The 18,895-nt window shown below is 57.0% G+C and overlaps 1 protein-coding gene across 10 annotated transcripts in view; it reads left to right on the forward strand.

Moving 5' to 3' along the window:
* SRCIN1 (SRC kinase signaling inhibitor 1) overlaps positions 1 to 18,895 on the forward strand; it is a 182,753-nt gene that overhangs the window by 61,649 nt on the left and 102,209 nt on the right. For 5 of the 10 annotated variants that reach the window (XM_032791369.1, XM_075059634.1, XM_075059636.1 and 2 more), the window contains exon 1: positions 2,601 to 3,145. The exons of 3 other annotated variants lie outside the window; for them this stretch is intronic. In XM_032791369.1, the coding sequence (XP_032647260.1) occupies positions 3,076 to 3,145 (70 nt within the window). In that variant the 5' untranslated portion in view covers positions 2,601 to 3,075. Of the gene's footprint in view, positions 1 to 2,600; positions 3,146 to 18,895 lie in introns of those variants that run through there. 2 more of the 10 variants (XM_075059631.1, XM_075059637.1) reach the window with 1 other exon arrangement.

Genomic DNA, 18,895 nt, shown 5'->3' on the forward strand with positions numbered 1-18,895 from the left:
CCCCCTGGGAGCAGCTACGGTCCTGCCCGTGCACCCCAGCCCCCCAGCCCTAGAGATCTACTTCTCCTGAAACTCCCCAACCAGCTCTGCTCCCTGGGCGGGTTTCCCCCTCCCAGACAAGGGGTCCTGTGCCCACAAGTAGAATGGCCTGAAGCACCAGGGGTTGAGATGGGCAGTGGAGGGTGGGGTTGGATGGGCTGGATGCCCTCCCCGGTTCAGTGAGTTATATCCAATTCAAACGCTCCCAAAGCTTGTGGCCATTCAGATCCAGGGCTTCGTTTGGGGTCTGTTTTATCCCAGTTGAATGGGGAGAGCCCCTCAGTGGCCGGGTTGTGAACGTGTAGGGGGAGGCAGGGAGGCCTGGTGGGGGGAACACACCCTCGGGGGCGAGGATGGGGCACATGGTGGAGGCAGAGCATGCCTGTGGTGGGGGAGGAGGAGCAGGCAAGTCGTGGAGTTCACAGGATTCACAAGGGCATGTGGGAGTCATTCCCTCTCCCCCTCCATTGGGGCAGGGGATGTCTTTGCTATGTGGAGGAGCTTTGCAGTGCCAATGGGAGCAGAGCCTGGCTCAGGCTGAGAGGCCACTCACCTGCCTGCAGTTGGGCTCTGGACTCCATGCCTGGGACGATACCCTGGCATTGCTGCATGGTGCTCACAGCTCTCCCAGGCCTGCTGCTGCACCTCCTCTATTTCCACGTGTCGGGTATGATCTGGCGGTTCAGCCCCCTTCTCTCTGGCCCCATTGGCACTGGCTCTGGGCAGTAGTCTGCCCTGCCCTGGCCAGCCCCAATCCTCAGCACAGTGCTGCTCGGACCTGTGCGCTCTGCTTGGACGTGTCTGCGGCTGGAGGGCATTTGCAGGGTGGCAGGAAAAGGGGTGATTAGCCTGTGTTGGGCAAGTGGAGCCTGGGGAGCCAGCAGTTTGCTTTGGCTCCTCCAGGATCCTCATTCCCCTGGTTCTCTCCCCCACACTAACCACAGAAGCCCCCAGATTCGGCCAACCTGGCCTGGAGAGACTGAATGTGCTTCTCCTGGGTGAGCCAGGATAGGTCACCGGACTCAGGATAAGACCTGTCCAGCTGACTACAGTGGTTCCTGGGACCCCTCCCAGACCAGGAGCCTGGGACCCTACTGGCCCTGAGAGCACCAGTTCCTTCCTTCCATCCCCAGGGAGAAAGCTCAGATGGAGAGACCAACTCTGGCTGTGGGGAGGTGGAGGCTGGAGCATCAGCCTTGCAAAGGTTCAGTCTGAACCATGCACTGGACTGCCCCTGACTTGGTGTCTCTCCCCTCCGTATCAGCACATGCAGGTGAGGGCACATCACACTCTGGTGCCCCGTGGGGAAGGGCAGAGAGGGTGTGCGCAGAGGCAGTGGCTCAGAAAAGGACGTTGTATGATGGTTTGCCAGACTCCGGTGCAGGACACAGCTAGCTAGAGCAGCCTGGGGGTCGCTGGCCCTGGCTGTAACCCCGGGGGCCGTCCTAGCCATGCCCACGTCTAATGATCCTTCCTTTCTCTCACCCTGTGGTTGTCTGTTTAGACTGTAAGATCTATGGGACAGGGACCATTTCTTGTGTGTTTGTACAGCCCCTAGCACAATGGGATGCTGAGCACAGCTCGTGCCTCTGGACATCCCTGTAATGTCAATAGAGAGAAAAATCCTGGTGTGGTAGGGTGTGAATTGACTCAGTGTGAGAGGGGGGATAGTTAGTTTGTACAGGGGAGGCAACAAGTTTGAGTGAATACGGCACTGACTAGAAGGCAGGACTCCAGGGTTTCTCTTCCCTGCTCTGCCACTGACCTACTGTGTAACCTTGGCCAAGTCACTTTCTCTATGCCTCAGTTTCCCCATCTGGACAATGGGGATAATCCCCCCCCAGGAGTGACCTGAGGATTAATATTTGGGAAGCGCTGTGAGATTTCAGCTGGGATCTGCTGTGTGCAAAGTATTGTCATTCACTTCCCTCGGGGTGGTGGTGGGGGCTGAAGACAGGCTGTAGAGGAAGCCTATCAGGTTGCTGTGAGCCTGGGGGTAGGATTATCCCTTCTGCTGCCTCCAGCACATGCAGTGGCAAGACTCCGCCTGTGACAGCGAGCGCAGCTGCAGAATCATGGTGGGCCGGTAGCACCTAGAAATGGGAGCTCCTCCAGCACCGCAACCTTTTGAGACTAAGCCCCCAGAGCTCACATGCAGCATCTTGGCCCTGATCTCCGCAGTGAATTGTTTCAGCCTGGGAGGGGGTCATGCCATGAAGGCTGGGTCTGGATCTGCCCTTGCCCAAAGGCCAGGGGTGTTTGAAGCAGGGGTTTCAGGCTGGGCCTGCCCACGACAAGCTTGGGAGGGAGAGAGAGGCGCTTTGCACGGCTGTGACAGAGCAGGAGAACAGGGCACTTCTCCCCCCAGCCCCATATGCCCCTCCCCAGGCCTTTCTCCCAAGGGGCCAAGCTGGAGCTCAGCTGGAGAGCAAGGTTCTGCAGGCCTGTAGGGACTGTGTCTTTAAGAGCTCAGAGCCTGCCTTGAATGCAATCAGCTCCGCCTGGGTAGCCGCGCTCCCATTCCTAGCACACAGAGCTCCCCGCTGTTGGCCAGGGGGTGGCGAGGCTGTGGGCACGCAGGCTGCGGGAGGCCAGGACATGGGTGTGCATGGATGCCTGGCACCCAGCCCGCATGACTCCTTCGACGGAACGCACTGACATTTGAGAAGAAACAAAAATATCCAAAGAAACAGAGGCGGCTTTGAAAGGACCAGGAGAAAGAGAGACGCAGCAGGGGAATCTAACAGGGCAGAGGGGAAAAGTTCCTGGGCAGAGAGAGGATGTGAGCGGAAGGGCTGTCCGGGAGCCGGAAACATGCCATGGACTCTGGCAGGGAAAGTGGGGCAGCAAGCGGCAGCCATGGAGACACCCTCGCAAACACCTGGGCCAGCCTGGCAGATCCCCCCTCTCTAGCTCAGCGACAGGAAAGGGGACTGGAGGCCGGCTGGAGCCTGGCTTCCGCACTGGCTCCCTCCTGCATTGACCGGCAAGGAAGGTCGGCTCGCACCCTCCCACCTGGCTTTCTCCAAGGATCGGATGTCGATTGAACGTGACAATCGTCGCGTGGTTAAACGCTGCCCGGTTCCCGGGCATGCACTTGATCGAGGTCAGTGCCCCTGTAATCAGGTTTGTGACAGCCCACCTCGCTGGTTGCTTCCCATGAATACATGTTTAATAATGAACTGCTTCTGTCGTTAATTAACATAAACAGCTAATGGACCTCGAGATGTCTCCTTAGATTTAACTTGACAGAGATGGTGTGTTGCTTTAAATGCCAGGCGATTAGTAAAACCATATTTAATTTGGTTTGAACATATGCGACCAAAGGCGTGTGTCTGTGTCTCACAGAGTATGGGGTCTTGCCTAGGAACCGTCCCTGGTTCCTCTTCAGCCCCGTGCAACTGTGGTTCACATCCCCACGGCGCTTTCTCCGCAGCATCGCTGAGGTTTGTGTAGTGGACATAGAGAACAACTGAGTGCAGTCTCCAGCCCTTGACACAGCGGCAGGATGGTATCACGGCCCCCCTCCGTTGTCATTTCTCAAGACTAAACGCTCCCTGGTTTTGAACCTTTCCTCAGCCTGCAGCAAAGTTACATTTCGTGGGGGTGGGGGCAGAGGAAGTTCTGGGGAAGGCTCAGATGTGGAGGAGGGGACTCCTGCAAACACCCAGGTGAAAGTGACAGCTCAAGGTGAGCTCAGAGCCAGTAGATAGCAGCAAAGATCGTACCACGTGCGATTCCAAATGGGGTTGGCTCCGTCCTGGGGTGTCTACTGCCGAAGGTCAGGCTGTTAGGTGAGTAAGGGGGAGCCAGGCGCAGTTGCCTTTGTCCTTCTTTTGCTTGGCTAAACCTAGCTGGCTGGACAGCTTCTAATTGCAGCTCGGGGGAAGGACGCAGGTCCAGAGCCAGGTGCATTCGGTTTGGTTTTAGCTTCTAATCATGCACCTTCCCCTCTGCTGTCCCCTGCAGCAAGAGTTATTAAAGGCTGGAAGGAGCCGTTGTCCCCTTGCGTTAAGGGCTGCTCATCAGGGATGGCAGATATAAGGAGGGACAAGATCTGCTTTGGGTAGCAGTGTTATTCATAGGAGCCCTTTGCGATCTCAAGGGCTACATGCTACCGGGACAGGCTTTTCCCTAGCATCTGAGAGCGTGCACGAGAGACAGTGCATTGATCTCAGAGCAGTTCTTCAGGCTTGCTGGCTGCTCCAGACAGCTGGCTGCTGTGCGGAATAGATAGCAAGCGATGTCTGCACCCGGAGGAAAATTCCCACGGGTTCCATCATGGATCGCTCTCTGTGAAGCGGGGTCAGATGGGCCCAGGAGGGGTCACCACTTTTGGTGGCCGCTGCAATGGGTCATGGAGTTGCGTGGCAAGGCGGCGTTGCGGCATCGGGGTTGCACCACAGAGACATAAGGGGGAGAAGCGTGGCTGCAAGGTGTTCCTGAAGCGGGTGTATGTCTGGAGGGGGCAGAGGGAGACCATCGCCTCCATGGTTCCCCAGCGCTATCTCCACCACCATTTAGACTCGCCTCCCTGTGAGCGCTGGCTTCCTGTCTTGACGTTAAGGCCCTTCTCCAGCTCACCATGCCCTGCCTTTCACATTGAATTTCTTACTGTGCGATCGCCAGCCTCTATCACCTGCTTGCCTGCTTCTTCCATTCGTGCTTGGGAAGATCATGCCAGCAGGGGCAGAGGAACGTCATGGGGTGGAGAATGTGTCCTGATGTAAAAGTGCCCCTTACAGATGAAGGGGACAGGAGTGGACCCTTCCCCTAGACCATCTGAAACACATGCTGCAGTGCCCCATAGCTGAGGTGGGGTTTAAGGTGGATCAGACCACGTCTTTCCCATCAGTATTTCATTGGCACTTGCCAGAGGCAGGCTGTAGCAGACTATCAGAGTTGGAAGGGACCTCAGGAGGTCATCTAGTCCAAAGCAGGACCAATCTCCAACTAAATCATCCCAGTATAACAGCGAGTAGGCAGCAAAGCCACCCCAACCTGCCAGCTCCCCCCTAGAAACCAGAGCCACTTCTGCCCACTCCTCTCTGTACCAGTGCCGAGCTCATCCCCCAGCTAAAACCAGGCCTCTCCTGCCCTCGCTCCACTCAGCATCACCTGTCCCCATTTTACTGATGGAGAAACTGAGGTACCCAGCAGTGAAGTGACTTCCCAAGGTCATGTAGCAAGGCAGTAGCAGAGCTCTCCCAGTCTCCTTCCTCCAAGCCTCGTGCCCTAGCCACTGAGTGATGCTGCTTCCTCATCTCATTATCTGTATTATGGTAGGGCCTAGGAGAGCTGAACTGAGATCAGGACCCCATTGTGCAGGGTGCTGCATAGACACCTTGTAAGAGACAGTCCCTGCCCCAAGGAGCATATGGACTCACTACAGAAAGGGTGGGAGGAAGGAAAGCTACTTATCCTCACTAGGGAGCTGGGCGGTCAGAGAGAAGTGGCCAGGTTGTCAGAGGAGCCCCAGGCTGCATTTCCAAGTGCTCAGACAGCAGCACCCACCCTTGAGCCCAGATACTCAGAAGAGCTCAGCTCCCATCTGGGCACCTAAATCAGGGCCAGGTTTTCCATAAAAGCTCTGCACCCAGTGCCTCCCGCTATGATGCTGCTGGTCAGGTTGTCAGAGGGGCTCCTCCGTTCCTGATGTCCTGAGCTCTTGCAAACCTGTCCGCTTATTTTGGCAGTTCCCTGGGACCTGAGACCTCTTGCAAACCTCCCCCAATGTCACTTGCCCAAGGTCATAGGGGAAGTGTCTGGCAGAGCCACGAAACTGAACCCAAATCTCCTGTGTCCTCATTCGGTGCCTTACCACAAGTCCCTCACCTTGCTTGGCTTGAGACCCAGAGGGCTAGCTCTACTGGAATACAGAAGCTGGCTCGGTTGGCCCTAAGCTCTCTCTGGGTATGTAGATTTGCTGGTCCTTGCTTGCAGATGCATTTGCTTTTGATGAAGTGCAGCTGTGCAGTCAGAGCCCCCTCATCAAGCTGCTGCCAGGCGGCTGTCAGCGAGCGAGCGGTTAATGTGACTGTGTTGATGGCTGTGGATTAGGGGACGTGATTAGTTGGCCTGAAAAATCTGCACCAAGTGCGTTTGGACAAAAAAGAAACGCTCCTAACCCGGTGCAGAAAACCACCTTCCCCATCGGAGGGGGGAAGCCCGCCATGCCATGGAGGAGACATCTCCAGATGACCGTTCCCTGCAAGTGCTGGCTTCCCGTTGTGATGTTAATTGCTCACCTCACCCTGCCCTGATCTTCACATTTCATTTCTTGCATGCGATCGCCATGTCATGCCCTCGCTTGTCTGCCAGCTTCCCATTCGTGCTCGGGAAGATCATGCCAGCACAGGCAGAGGGTGGGGTTGGGGGGTCGTGGGGGTAGGGCCCTGGCCAGGAACTTGGCATCAATTCACTGCCTCGCCCTGTGACCTCAGACAAATCACTTCATTTATGCTGGGCCTCTGTTCTCCCACTGTGAACTGGGCATAACACCTGCCAGGAACGCTATGAGGCTAAACTCCAGGAATGCTTGAGAGGTCCTCATGGGAATGACAGATTTCGAAGGTCTTAGCTAGATCCACATGCCTTCTTGTAAAGGAATCAAGCTCTGCTGTGCTGTGACACTTTCCCTTTGCTCCTGAGGGGGCCGGTGACTGCTGACTCCTCCTTGCTTGGCCTGTCTATTCCCGTTGCATTGTGTCCCCAGCTTTGACTCGGAGCTCTCTGGGGCAGGGGTGCCTTTGTGTGCGCAGACACAATGGGGCCCCAGCTCCTGGACGGGAGTCCTGAGCTGCCACCATAATAGAAACAACAAGCTGCCCCCTCTTCCCTGTGGCCAGCTGGAGGTTGGTGAGAAGCGCTTGTGAGTCTGTGGCATGTCCCAGCACTGCTGGCATCTGGGGCAGAGGCAGCCAACCCCTGCTTGTTCCCATTTTTCTTTGCACTGGAACAGGGACAGCAGCCTGGCTCCAGTTAGTGACTCCGCTCGGGCAGAGTGTCCTTAGGGGAAGGAATGGCCCTGTCAGGAATTGATTTTTAATCTCTGTGTGCATCCTCTCCAGCCCCCTCCCTCCCCTGCTCTGTCATCTCTTCTCTTTGGATCCCTCTTGTCTTTTCCTCACCCGCCCGGCAGCCTCTGCTAACCAGCCTGGATGCAGAGCAATGCAAGGCCCTGCCCCACTGTGGCGAGATATGGCGCATCCCGTCAGCTCTTCGAGGGGGCCGATCCAGCTGAGTTCCCAGCAGCAATCTGGATGCCCCGGTTCTCGCTCAGCCACAGCCAGTCTGGATTTGCTTGCCATCAGCAGCTCTTGCGGAGTTTAGTGTGGCTGTTCTGGGCTCTTCATTCCCCTACAGGGACTCTCAGTAAATTTCCCTTCATTTTCTTTTTTAAAGCACTCCAGATCCACCTTGGGAGAGGCAGGGCTGTTAGAAAGCAGCTGTGGGGGTTAGCGGCTTGAGCAGAGAATGGGATCCAGGAAACTGGCATTCTGGTCTCACCTCTGCCACTGACTCGCTCTGCAACTTCAGCCAAGTCACTTACTGCTCTGTGCCTCAGTTTCCCCACTGCTAGGAAGGGGACAATACCAACCTCATTTATAGAAGCTTGTCAGTCTCTTAGAGATCATGAGATGAAGGGCACCATAGAAACCCAGATTACTCCAGGTCCCCAACCCCCTAATGTTGGCAGTGCCCCTGCATGGACCAGCCCTTCCCTGCCCCAAGCCTGTGTTTTAAAGATGAGCTGATGAAAATGGATAATAACTAGACAAACAGACCTTCCCCAGGGGACTGACTGGGGATGAATCAGGTCTTTCAACTCCCCCAGAGCATTTAGTATCAGATCATTTTACAGCTGGATCAGAGGGGCCACCAGCCTTCCCTGCCTGGCTTCTGAAAGGAAGCTCGAACCCTAGCTTGATCCAGCCCAGGTTTCGGCAGAGATGGCATGGACCAGTCCAAACTGGTGGGAATGGTGAGAGTGATGGAGTTCCATAGGGAGCACTTTATGGGACTTGTGTATTACTGAAGGTACCCTGCCCATCCGCAATGGACAGCAAAGCTTCCTCTGACCTCGGTGGGGCCAGGCATCCACCCCTAAAATGCTCTGATTTGTAAAGTAGTTGCAGAAGGACTTTGTCCAGGGGTCTAGTCAGGGGGTCTGTAACAGGGCAGGACTCACTACCGCAATGCCTCCTGCTGGCCATCCTGGGAACTAGCTCTCATTTCTCCAGAGCACCTTCATCTAGTGGTGTCGCCCATCATCACTCTCACCTCCATCTCTAGGACCCACGTCACTCCCCAGACCACAGCATCCTCTTCTGGACACAGCCCTCCAACTGTGCCCCACTCACCTCTTTCCCCCTTGCTGGGGGGCCCAATGCTCCCCTCAGAGGCAAAGGGAGGCAAAGGCAGGGACAGGACCCAGGCCCACTCACTACTCTGGGTCCCAACCCAGGGACCTATAGCCAGCAACCACACACTGTCCCTCCTCTTACTCCGCCATCTGTTTCCCTGGGGCCACTTCCTCACAGCCCCAACACCTTCTGCACCCTTGTATCAGGGCCTGAGTCTGGAGCTCCCTCTCCCTTGCCCAGCACTGCTCTGTCCATGGTGCTGCCTCTCTCAACCCACCCACCAGGCAGGTAGCCAGTCCCCCTCCCTTGGCCTCCAGAGAGAGACTGCCCCTGGCTGCTCAACAGCCCTTCTTATATGGGCCAGCCTGACCCTGATTGGCTGCTCCATTAAGCCCTCTTCTGATTGGCTGGGTTCTGCACCGCCTCCGCTTCTTCTGCCTGTGTGGGGGCAGCTACAAGCCTGAACTAAGAACTTTGCCATTACTGTATGTAATTGATTCCATTTGACCAATTCTCATCTCTATCTTTTTCCTTTTATGAATAAACCTTTAGATTTTAGATTCTGAAGGATTGGCAACAGCGTGATCTGTGGGTAAGATCTGATCTGTATATTGACTTTGATTCTTTGGGATCGAGAGAACCTTTTTTCTTTTATTGGGGTGTTGGTTTTCATAACCATTCATCCTCATGACGAGTGGCACTGATGGTGATACTGGGAAGCTGGAGTGTTTAAGGGAATTGCTGGTGTGACTTGTGGTTAGCCAGTGGGGAGAGACTAAAGTCCTCTTTGTCTGGCTGGTTGGTTTTGCCTTAGAGGTGGAAAAACCTCAGCCTTGGGCCGTAACTGCCCTGTTTAAGTGTTTTGTCCTGAATTGGCACTCTCAGTTGGATCCCGCCAGAACCGCATCGTCACACCAGGTAAACAGAGTCGCCTGGGCCTGCTCGCCTCTCTTCCGTCCTCTGGCCCCCTCTGGCTGGAATCGTCTGGTCAGGTCACCGGGGTCCTCTCTTCGCAGCCCGTTGTCCTCCCACTGGCCAGAACCGTCCGTGACTCCCTAGCTGGGCCTCGGGGTCACCAGGTCACCAGTCACTGGAGCATCCATTCTCTAGGCCATTGACTGGGGTCCCAAGTTCTGTCGTAGGTTCTCTGTAACAACAAACTCCTCCTCCCACCACCTCATCAAACCATAACACCCGGAGACACTGAGTCCCACCCCCTCTGCAGACATTGGAAAAAACAAGGAAAAAACAAGAAAACCCCCCTCACTTCATCAGAACCTCCTGTCACAGTTTGGCTACTGGGTTGCCTGTGTTTCCAGTCACAGCTCTGGAGCCAGGGCCGGCTCCAGGCACCAGTGCCCCAAGCAGGTGCTTGGGGCAGCCAACGGAAAGGGGCAGCATATCCAGGTCTTCAGTGGCAATTTGGCAGCAGGTCCCTCGGTCCCTCTCACAGGGAAGGACCTGCTGCTGAATTGCCACCAAAGAATGAAGCGGTGGTGGTAGAGCTGCCCTCGAAGTGCCGCCGAACACGCCGTTTTTTTTCCCCCCGCTGCTTGGGGCGGCAAAAACAGTGGAGCCGGCCCTGTCTGTAGCACCAGCAATCAGCATTTCTGGTGCTACAAGGCTTGAGCCTAGGCCTGGAAATAAGGGACATCAGGGGGTGATGGGGAAAGCTGGCAAGTGCCCCAAGGGGAGAGGAGAAAGCGCCAATCTCCAAATCCCTCCCCTCCTCCAGCAAGAAGATGAGGCAATGGAGGCTTGCTGCTTCACCTAGCTCTCCACCCTCTTTGGAAACAAGATTGTGCTTCCATAGGGCAGCATGTGTGCTGAGTTTTCTCGTGCCTTAACTGCAGGCCAGAGCAGGGGTGATTGGGCTGGGAAGGCGGGAAGTTGATCCTGAGCATCCATTGATTCCCACTGAGGGTGAAATCCAGCTTTTTGGATCCCCATCTCTTGAAGGCACAGCCTGGCGGAGATTCCATGTCTCCTGCCAGGAAGGGATGACAGAGGCTGGGCAGAGCAGTTTGCTGAGCCTCCTGGAAGGGAACAGGCCACAGCACCAAAGCCGCTCCTGTGCTGTTGCTGTGCATCCGACACCCCAGAGACAGGGGCACGTAGGGCCTGGCCGGGCTGATCTGCATTGTCCATGTCTGCAGTGCAGCGAGCTGAAAGCAGAGCCACGCTGCATCCTGTGTGTCTAAGGGCTGTAAACTCTCATGCTTCAGGGCCTAAGGCTGCCACTAACTGCTGGGGATCAGGAAGGAACTTCCTCAGTGGTCATGTTATTCCATAGTTGTCCTCTAGGGGGATTCTTGCACCATCGCCTGCAGCATCTGGCACTGTCTCTAGCTGGAGACAGGATCCAGCCCCTGGTTTGATCTGGCCATACCTGAGTTGTTCCAGGAGATGCAGCCCCTGATCTCCATTGCTCTAGGAGCAAATGGATCGTGCAAGACATCTGTGAGCTTTCATTCTTCATACTGCTCTTCCCTCCTCAAATACGGCAGCCCTGGGGCTCAGGGGGTGGGGAGAGGATTGTGTTTGTTTTAAGGACACAAACTCTCTCTTGATGCTCATGTGCTGGAACAGACCCATTCAAGCAGGCAAAATATACATACACAAGCCTACGTGCACGGCCTCCGCTCGGGCTCACGCACAGAGCACAATGAGTTCACTGTGGATGTGCATCCAAAAGCCCCTCACAATCCCAGCCCCCTGCAGACACCCATTAACCTACCCCACGATGCACACTGTGGCATGGGACATACCCTGCGGTCCTCAAGCAAAGGGCGAGGTGGCGGAGCAGTGTAAGGATAGGGTGCTGGCTTGGCAGTGGTTGTGGGTGGCTGGGTTGGTGGGGTTTTTTTGTTTAATTCCCTCCTTGTGCTTATCTCTGCCAGGCAGGGGGATGCGTTTGCTGACAATTCTCCTCCAGTGCAGGCGGCCGCTGTTCTCCCGTCTCCAGAGCCTTGGCCTTTAGATCAGTCTCCAGGGCTGGTGCTTCAGAGATAGACCTGGGCACAGCCTGGTTGGCTGGATCTCTGCAGCGCAGGGGAGTGACTCCTGAGGCTCAGAGATAAGGATCCATACAAGCCGGTCCAAGGGGATTGGAGCACTTCAGATTTCAGCTGGGCAACAAATTTACTGCCGTCGCAGGCGCTTGGGTGCACCTCCTTCCTTGACTTCATAATATGCATTATTCTTCCGGGGTTTTCAGTGTTGCCCTAGCGCCCAGGGCCCCGTTGTGCAAGGCGCCGCCTGGGTGGTGGTGTGCTGGTGCTGGGGTGTGATATTCAACAGGCACGATGGAATCAGGCTGCACAAGCACTCGGCTCAGCCTGAGTCCGTCCAGGCGCTGGGAAATAGGTGGCGTCTTGTAGTGAAGGCATGCGAGGTCTCTGGGCTGAGTTCCTGGCTCCATCACAAATTCTCTGTGTGGCCTTGGGCAAGTCTGGGCCTCAATCCCTGCTCTGTGAAGATGCTGCTATTTCCCTACCCCAGAGCAATGAGTTAGTGTTAGCAGGGTAATGATCTGAATGTTTGCAATAGAGCCTTAGTAATAGATATTCAGCCAACAGTTCCTCTGCCCCACTGGATACCAAGAGGATCTGTGTGGACAGAGGGTAAAATTGTCTGGTTCTCAAGGGCCAGATTTATCACAGGCCAGTGCTTCCCCACTTCTTCCATGCCAGGGCCTCTCTTTCCCTCCTGGAATCCCCTGCCAGCTCGTTGGGATCTAGCCTGGAGCCCCTCCCGTTTAGTAATAAGGGCAGGACTATGTGGTTTCCATCCCTGACACCTGCCCCTCACCTGCTGGGGCTCCCGACCTCGAGGCTGAGACCCCCTCCCTGCTCAGGGGACAAATTAGAGGCTTTTATGTCAGGTTTCCAGCAGAAAGGAGATTGCGGCCGCCGAACCCAATGCCAGGCCACGTTTCTTTGCAGATTGACTTTAAATAAACAGCTCCGGCTGTTAAAAACCGTTGACACTAATCAGCTCCGTTCAGCGCGTGGCAGGGTGATGGGATAATGGGAGCTCGCATTCCTCATCTGATTCATTTGCATTCTAATTTGCTCTTCAATATGTTTTTTGATTGGGGGGAAAAAAAAAGCTTGTCGGTGAGACCCAGGCGAAGCTTTGGGGTGGCTGATAATCGGGCAGCGCAGCATGCAGCATGCTCAGTATGGCCTCTTGCAGCGGCGCCAGCTGACTCGGGGTCTGAGCATTGCTTTGGATGGAGAATTTCTGATCAGCTGGTCAATCAGCAGCAGAGTGGACAAAGCACTTGTCAATGTCCAACGGTGACCACTCCTGCCCGGGCGAGGAGAGACGAGTGGGTGTGTCCGGTATTTGGTTAGCCCCATTGCTGCAGTATCTCACAGCCGTTCCTGGATCTCTACTCATCACATTCCTGCGATGGAGGGACGCGTTGTCCCCTGTTCACAGATGGGGGAATGAGGAATAGGGTAGATTAGTGACTTGCCCAAAGAGCTCAACCCACGTAGCCTGCCTCCCAGTCCGGTGCCCTGCCTCTCCAGCCCAGCCTTCCTACCCCGGACTTAATGGACTGTTAGACCCATTCTAGCTGCAAGGCTGCGGCCTAGTCTCAGCCACTGTGGGATACTGTTCTGGCCATCAGCCAAGCCCCTGGAAAAGACGGTTTGGCAGGAGCTATGTGTGAACAGTTTTCCACCCCAGGTCCCTCATGCACACAGCCCAGGGCCTGACTGGGGCTAACCCCACAGTGCCGGGCAGTGCTGAGGACGAGCACTCTGGGGTGCCATAGTTCGTCTGGACATTGTCCTCTGGCAGAGGCGGCTGTGGCTAGCTGAGGTGAAGCCAAGAACGTGCTCGTTAAGATGCTGCCGCCCTTTGTCACGGAGTCCCCGGGCGATGCTCTGGAACTGCTCCCCACTAAGCCAGTCAGGACTTTGGGGAGCCTCCTCTCCCTTGGAGCAGACTTGTTCAGGGCAAGAAGCTCACACGTCTTCACCTCCTGGGTCTCTCCTTGGAGCATTCAGCATCCTCTGCCCCTCCGTGGGCTTCCCACAGCGAGCCCACCCAGGCGGGGTCCTGGGGAAGCCACAGGGTTCTGCACCCCCACTTTGCAGTCAGACGTGACTCTCAGCCAGCAAAACAGAGGTTTATTCGATGACAGGAACAGGGTCTAAAACAGAGCTTGTAGATACAGCGAACCAGACCCCTCGGCCGGGTCCATTCTGGGGGGCAGTGAGCCAGACCCCTAGGTCTGCACTTCACTCCTAGTCCCCAGCCAGCTCCAGACTAACCACCCCCTCCAGCCCCTCCTCTCTGCTCAGCTCCTTTCCCGGGCCAGGAGGTCACCTGATCCCTTTGTCTCCAACACCTTCAGTTGGCACCTTTGCAGAGGAGGGGCCCAGGCCATCAGTTGCTAGGAGACAGAGTGCCAGGCATTTAGGTGCACTGGCCCTTTGCTCTGCAGCAATCACACACCCTTATCCCACCACCTAGATACTTAAGAACTGCCTAGGGGACACTGAGGCACCAACACAGTATTCAGAGCAAACATTAAGAACAGTCCCAGTTCGTCACACCCTTCCCCAGAGTAGCACCTTGTTCTGGGAACAGGCGCAGTTCACCATTGCGGGGCACCTCGGGTAGCCGTTTGCACAGTGGGAGGAGGATCAGATTGTGCTTGTGTAAGCGGTAGCACGAGGGGCAGGGCCCATTGACTTCAGCGGCCCTGCCTGGCGTGAGCGAGTCCGGCTAGCCATCTGCGGGGTCCTGCTCGCAGGGCAGGCTGAGGCAGACGCTCGGTAACTGGCTGTGGGTGACTCCCAGCAGCAGGACGAGAGTTACTATGGATATCTCTCCTGCTGGGCTTGTTGCCTGAGCTGCCGTCCCAGAACGCTTGTTAATGGCGGTAATAAAAATACTTCCTCCTTTCCAGGAATCGCAGCGGGCGGATAGGGGCTGGGTAGCAAAACAATCTGCTCTAATAGGGGTGGGGGGGCACCAGGAGGGGCAGACAGCTCTCTGGGCAAGGCTCCAAATTCAAGGGGAAATAGTGCACGGTGGGTTTAGAGGAGGGCATTGCAGAAAGATGCTGCCCTGGGGTGCCCTGTGCAGGGAGCAGCTGCAGGGTGTTTCTGAGGCTGCATTTTGGGGAGGGCAGGTTCAGAAGGGAGGTGTCTGACAGTAATTTCTGCCTCCTGCCCAGTGATTCGCAGATCCAAGCTGTTTAACTGTGAAGGGAAGGCCGAGGTATTATTTTGCCCCAGTGCCCATGCAGATTGCTAATTAAAGGAGACGTTACCACATCTCCTGCAGCAAATCTCCTGCCAGCTGGACCGTCTGAATCGACTGCCCTCTCCGGCAGCGTCTCTTCAGTGCCAGTTTCTAATGGGCGCCATCTTGCCAGCAGTGCTTTGACTGGCGTTCCCCAGGATCATCAGCCTTTCAGGTTGTCTGGGTGGGATCCAGACTGCGCCACGGTTGTTTAATGGTCGCCAACAATCCTGCCACTGATGCTGCCCCAGGTAGATCGGAGAAAACCTGGGTCACTTGCATGGAGGGGCCCCCTGTCCCTGCCCTGCCCTTGTCTAGGCTAGCGGGCAGAGGTTGGCTGGTAGGAGAGCAGGGCCCCTAGCTGCTGGCTCTGGCCCTGAGGGCAGCTGCCTCCTCTGGTAGCAGTGAGTGGGGCTAGCAGGTCCCCACTGGCCAGCACTCCAGCCCTGAGTGTGAAGGAGCCTGGGCAGGACAGGACAGATCCCCTAGTGCCTGTGGGCCGGGGAGGGGGCTCACTCACTTTCCTAGGATAGCACGGTGAGCCAAGTCTCTGGGTCGTTCGCCACGAGCTGGGGCTGCCCCAGAGGAAGCATCTTTCCGCAGGAGGCTGTGACACACTCGAGCCCCGGACCATTCCAAGAACTGCGGGGTGCCCTTTGCACGCTTGAAGCACGCCTGGCACCCACACGCCCACGTGTATTGCAAGCAGCGCGTGCGGGGGCCAAATCCTGACTGGGTCTGACTTGCTTTCCCCATCTCTAAACTGCCATCCTGTTTGATGCCAACCCGGATGGTGTAAGTACAAGCGGCGGTTCCTCCCGTAGGGCACAGAGATGGCATTTCGCCATCTTCCCACAATGCACGGCTCCTGGGAGCCCTGGGACGGGTACCCTGTGGGAATTGCAATTGAAGTGGCTTCATATGGCTCCAGCATGGACATACAGTGAAACCTCAGCAAGGCAGAGCGTGTCTCAGCCGAGCTGGGGTGGGCTCACTGGACTGATCTGCTCTGGGGCCCTCCAGCCAGAAAAACCAGCCAGGCCATCTCAGCCCTCCCCACAGCTGGCTCTGCCCTTTTGCTTGAACCACCAGACAGATGGGTTAGCTGCGCTAGTTAGGCAGCTTTCCGAGTGCAGGGCTGCTTGAGCCGGTTCTGCCAAGCTCGTTCCATTGGGAGCGGCTCTGTTCCGTTGTGCAGACCCAGCACCAAGGGAGAGGCACCGGGTGAGCCCTCTGGCACAGACGCAGTTAACTGCGGCCCATCAAAATGCTCCAAGTCAGGAATCTGCCCCTCTCCCATCACTCCCTCACTCCGACCAAGTTCCCTCCTCTCACGTTTAACCAGACAGGCTGCGACGGCACAAAAGGATCCTAGCACAGGACAGTTGGCACAGGTGCCTCCATGACCCTGCAGCAGCGAAGTTGCACCGCGAAAAAGAAAGCGCTTCCGGGGCTTTGGAGGATTCGGTGGTGCAGGTGGCAGGAGAGGAAGCTGGGGGGAACCAGCTGCAGGGCTGCAGGCAGCATGGCGTGGAAGGGGTTATCTCTAGAGCAGGGAACTCCAGCCGCGCCAGCATCTCCACAGCTGCAGTGGTTCTGAGGAATACGAGTGCATTGCTTTCTCTTTCTTGCTTCCCTAATGGCTGGGCAGGGAGGAATCTTGTAGCTCTGAGGGGTTTCGATCTCTCCAAATGCACTCTCTCCTCCGTGCTGTGTCCTTCCCCTTTGCCGTCTGTTCGCTCCCTTGGACAATTTTTCATGTTCTGCTAACGGCCGCTGCTTTCATGGCCCGCGTGAGCCTCGCTGCCTCATGAAGATTTATGAAGCTGCAGTAATAAACTGTTGGAAAGATCCTCTCACTGATCATCCCCACTGGGCGGCCCCTGATGACATCTCACCAGAGACCCTCTGCGCCGTCCCTCCCCGGCACATCTCGCGGGGTGCTGGCGCTATGGGGCTAGGCGGCTTTTTGGTGGGATCCTCAGTTGCGTCCTTTTGAGAGGGCGGGGAGATGTAAAAGGAGAGCGATCGCTGGGGCTGTGCGCACGGTTCCCGAGGAGCCAGTGTCTCTCTGAGGCTAGCGAGGAGCAGGGCTGGCACTGCTGCCTGGTGTTAAGGCAGATCTCACAGGGAGAGGGGCCCATGGCTGTGTCCCCAGCACGGGCCCCATAGGACCCTGGGGCATGGCTCCCCTGCAACGGCTGGGGAGACACCTTGGTCAGCAGGGAAGGGCGATGGATGGATGAATCAAAGGAGAGTTCAGGATCTTCCTTAACCCACCATCTGCTGGGAAGCAGGGCCTCACCCCAGACGCCAGGACTCTCCCTGGGATTGCTATTGTCGTCGTGGGGATTCTGCTGCTTGCCAAGGAGCCTCTTTCCATCCTGCCAAGGGAGGGAGTGTGTGTTTGGGGTGGGGGTCTCCCTGCCCACCACCCCCAGGAAGGTGGAGGTTGTGACCTGGAAGCCATCTGTCCTTCACAGCGGCATCACCCTGAAGCCAGCTCGCTGCTCATCCTGTGTTAGCCAGCGGGTAAGCGAGCGGTGCCGTGACGTGGGGGGACCTGCTTGTTCCTGGTCATGTCCCAGGAGAGCTAGCTGGAGGAGGGAGCTGTCACCCACCAGTTAACCCCCCGAATGCACACAACAGCACCACAGGGGGTGTTGTGAGTTGGGGCGGGGGCATCAGGCCTGCCTGACTGGGAGAGCTGGGGTCTTTTGAAGGAGGCTTGAAGCAGAGACGGCTGAATGCTGGTGGGACTCCCGAGGGCGGGTCTCTAGAGGAGGGGCACCAGTCCCCAAGAGGATCGCGTGGTGGGTAGCTCCGTCCTGTCTCCCTTCCCTGCCCCGCTCCGGGAGGCTGGTTCGGGGTCCATTGGCCGTCGCACGGCAGGGCCGTTCTGGTGCTGTCAGCCAGGCAGCTCCACTGCGCAGACTGGCCCCAGCGCCACCTCCTCAGCGATCATCCTCCAGTGACAGCCTGGACCAGCCACGCTGGGGAGCAGGACGGCCATTGGGAGCCTATGTCAGTGAAGGGAGCCATGGATGAAGCTGGGAGTTGGAGGTCCCCCCGCCCCCTGGTTTCATGGCCAGGCAGGCGTGGCAGAGCTGAGCCGGAGGCTGAGCCATCTCTTGTGGCGTTTGTTATATTTCTCCTCCTTTCTCGTCAGGAAAGGGTCAGCAGAGCCCTGGGGGCAGGCCCCAAGGGGCCGGGTGATGCTGCCCAGATCAGCAGAGATCAGCCCTCTCCACGGGTGCTGGAACCTGGACAGGGGATGGCTTCCCCCACCAAGGGCTGATCAAGCCAGATGTGAGCTGCGAGGTCACCACACAGGGCACCTGGCTGTGCCCTGTGTCTCTGGAGGATTTCTCACGCTCATGGCCAGCCCTGAGCATCCTCCCCCAGGCCCGATGATCGCTCCTGGCTTTGGGGGCAGCAAAAGGTTAATGGCGGTCAGGACTCGCTAACCAAGCCTGTGAAGCTACCGCCTGGGTGACCTGCAGCCACGGCTGGGCTGGAAATGGGGACCCACTGAAAGGCTGCGTCCCAGCAGATGCCAGCGCTGATGATGTTCCCAGCCCTGAGGCTGCAAGGCTCCATGCCTGGGCTGCCACACGCCTCGTCTCTGCTGCACCTTTAATGAGGGCCCCTTCCGGGCCTGGCTCCATTCTCCCGTTTTCATTGGGGGCAGGAATGAAAATATCCCCCCAGTCCCATGCCCCCAAGAACCTCCCTACCCTGGGAAGCTCGAGCTTTTCCTCTCCCCCTTGTCATCATGCACAATTTATCACGGCTGGTAGGGAAGCCCGGAAGAACGCTGAGCGGGGCCCCATTGCGCTAGGCTCTGTACAGACATGTTGCAAAGGCAGCTCCCCGCCCCACAGCTTGTGGCCACCGCAGCAGGCTGGTCCTGCACAAGACGCCTGGACTCCTGACCCATTGCAACCCAGGCCCATGCACTGGAGCCCTGGGCTGTCTGCGCCAAGGAGAAACGTTCTCTCCTTAAACTTTTTTGCTTAATTATTCTCAGGGTGGTGGGATGCACTGCCTCGAGTTGGCCCTGCAGCCAGCAGGACCAGGCCTGGGCAGGGCACCATCGCCCAAAGGGCTTGGCAGGCAGTTGAGAGGTGTTGGCTGCTGGGTGGGAGAGGATGGGTCCAGTGGCTGAGTGTCATGCAGTAGGGACTGTCTGTGTGGGGGATGGGAGAGCCGGGGAGGACTTT

The sequence above is a fragment of the Chelonoidis abingdonii genome, chromosome 21 (assembly GCF_003597395.2).
Source record: "Chelonoidis abingdonii isolate Lonesome George chromosome 21, CheloAbing_2.0, whole genome shotgun sequence".
Taxonomy (NCBI): domain Eukaryota; kingdom Metazoa; phylum Chordata; order Testudines; family Testudinidae; genus Chelonoidis; species Chelonoidis abingdonii.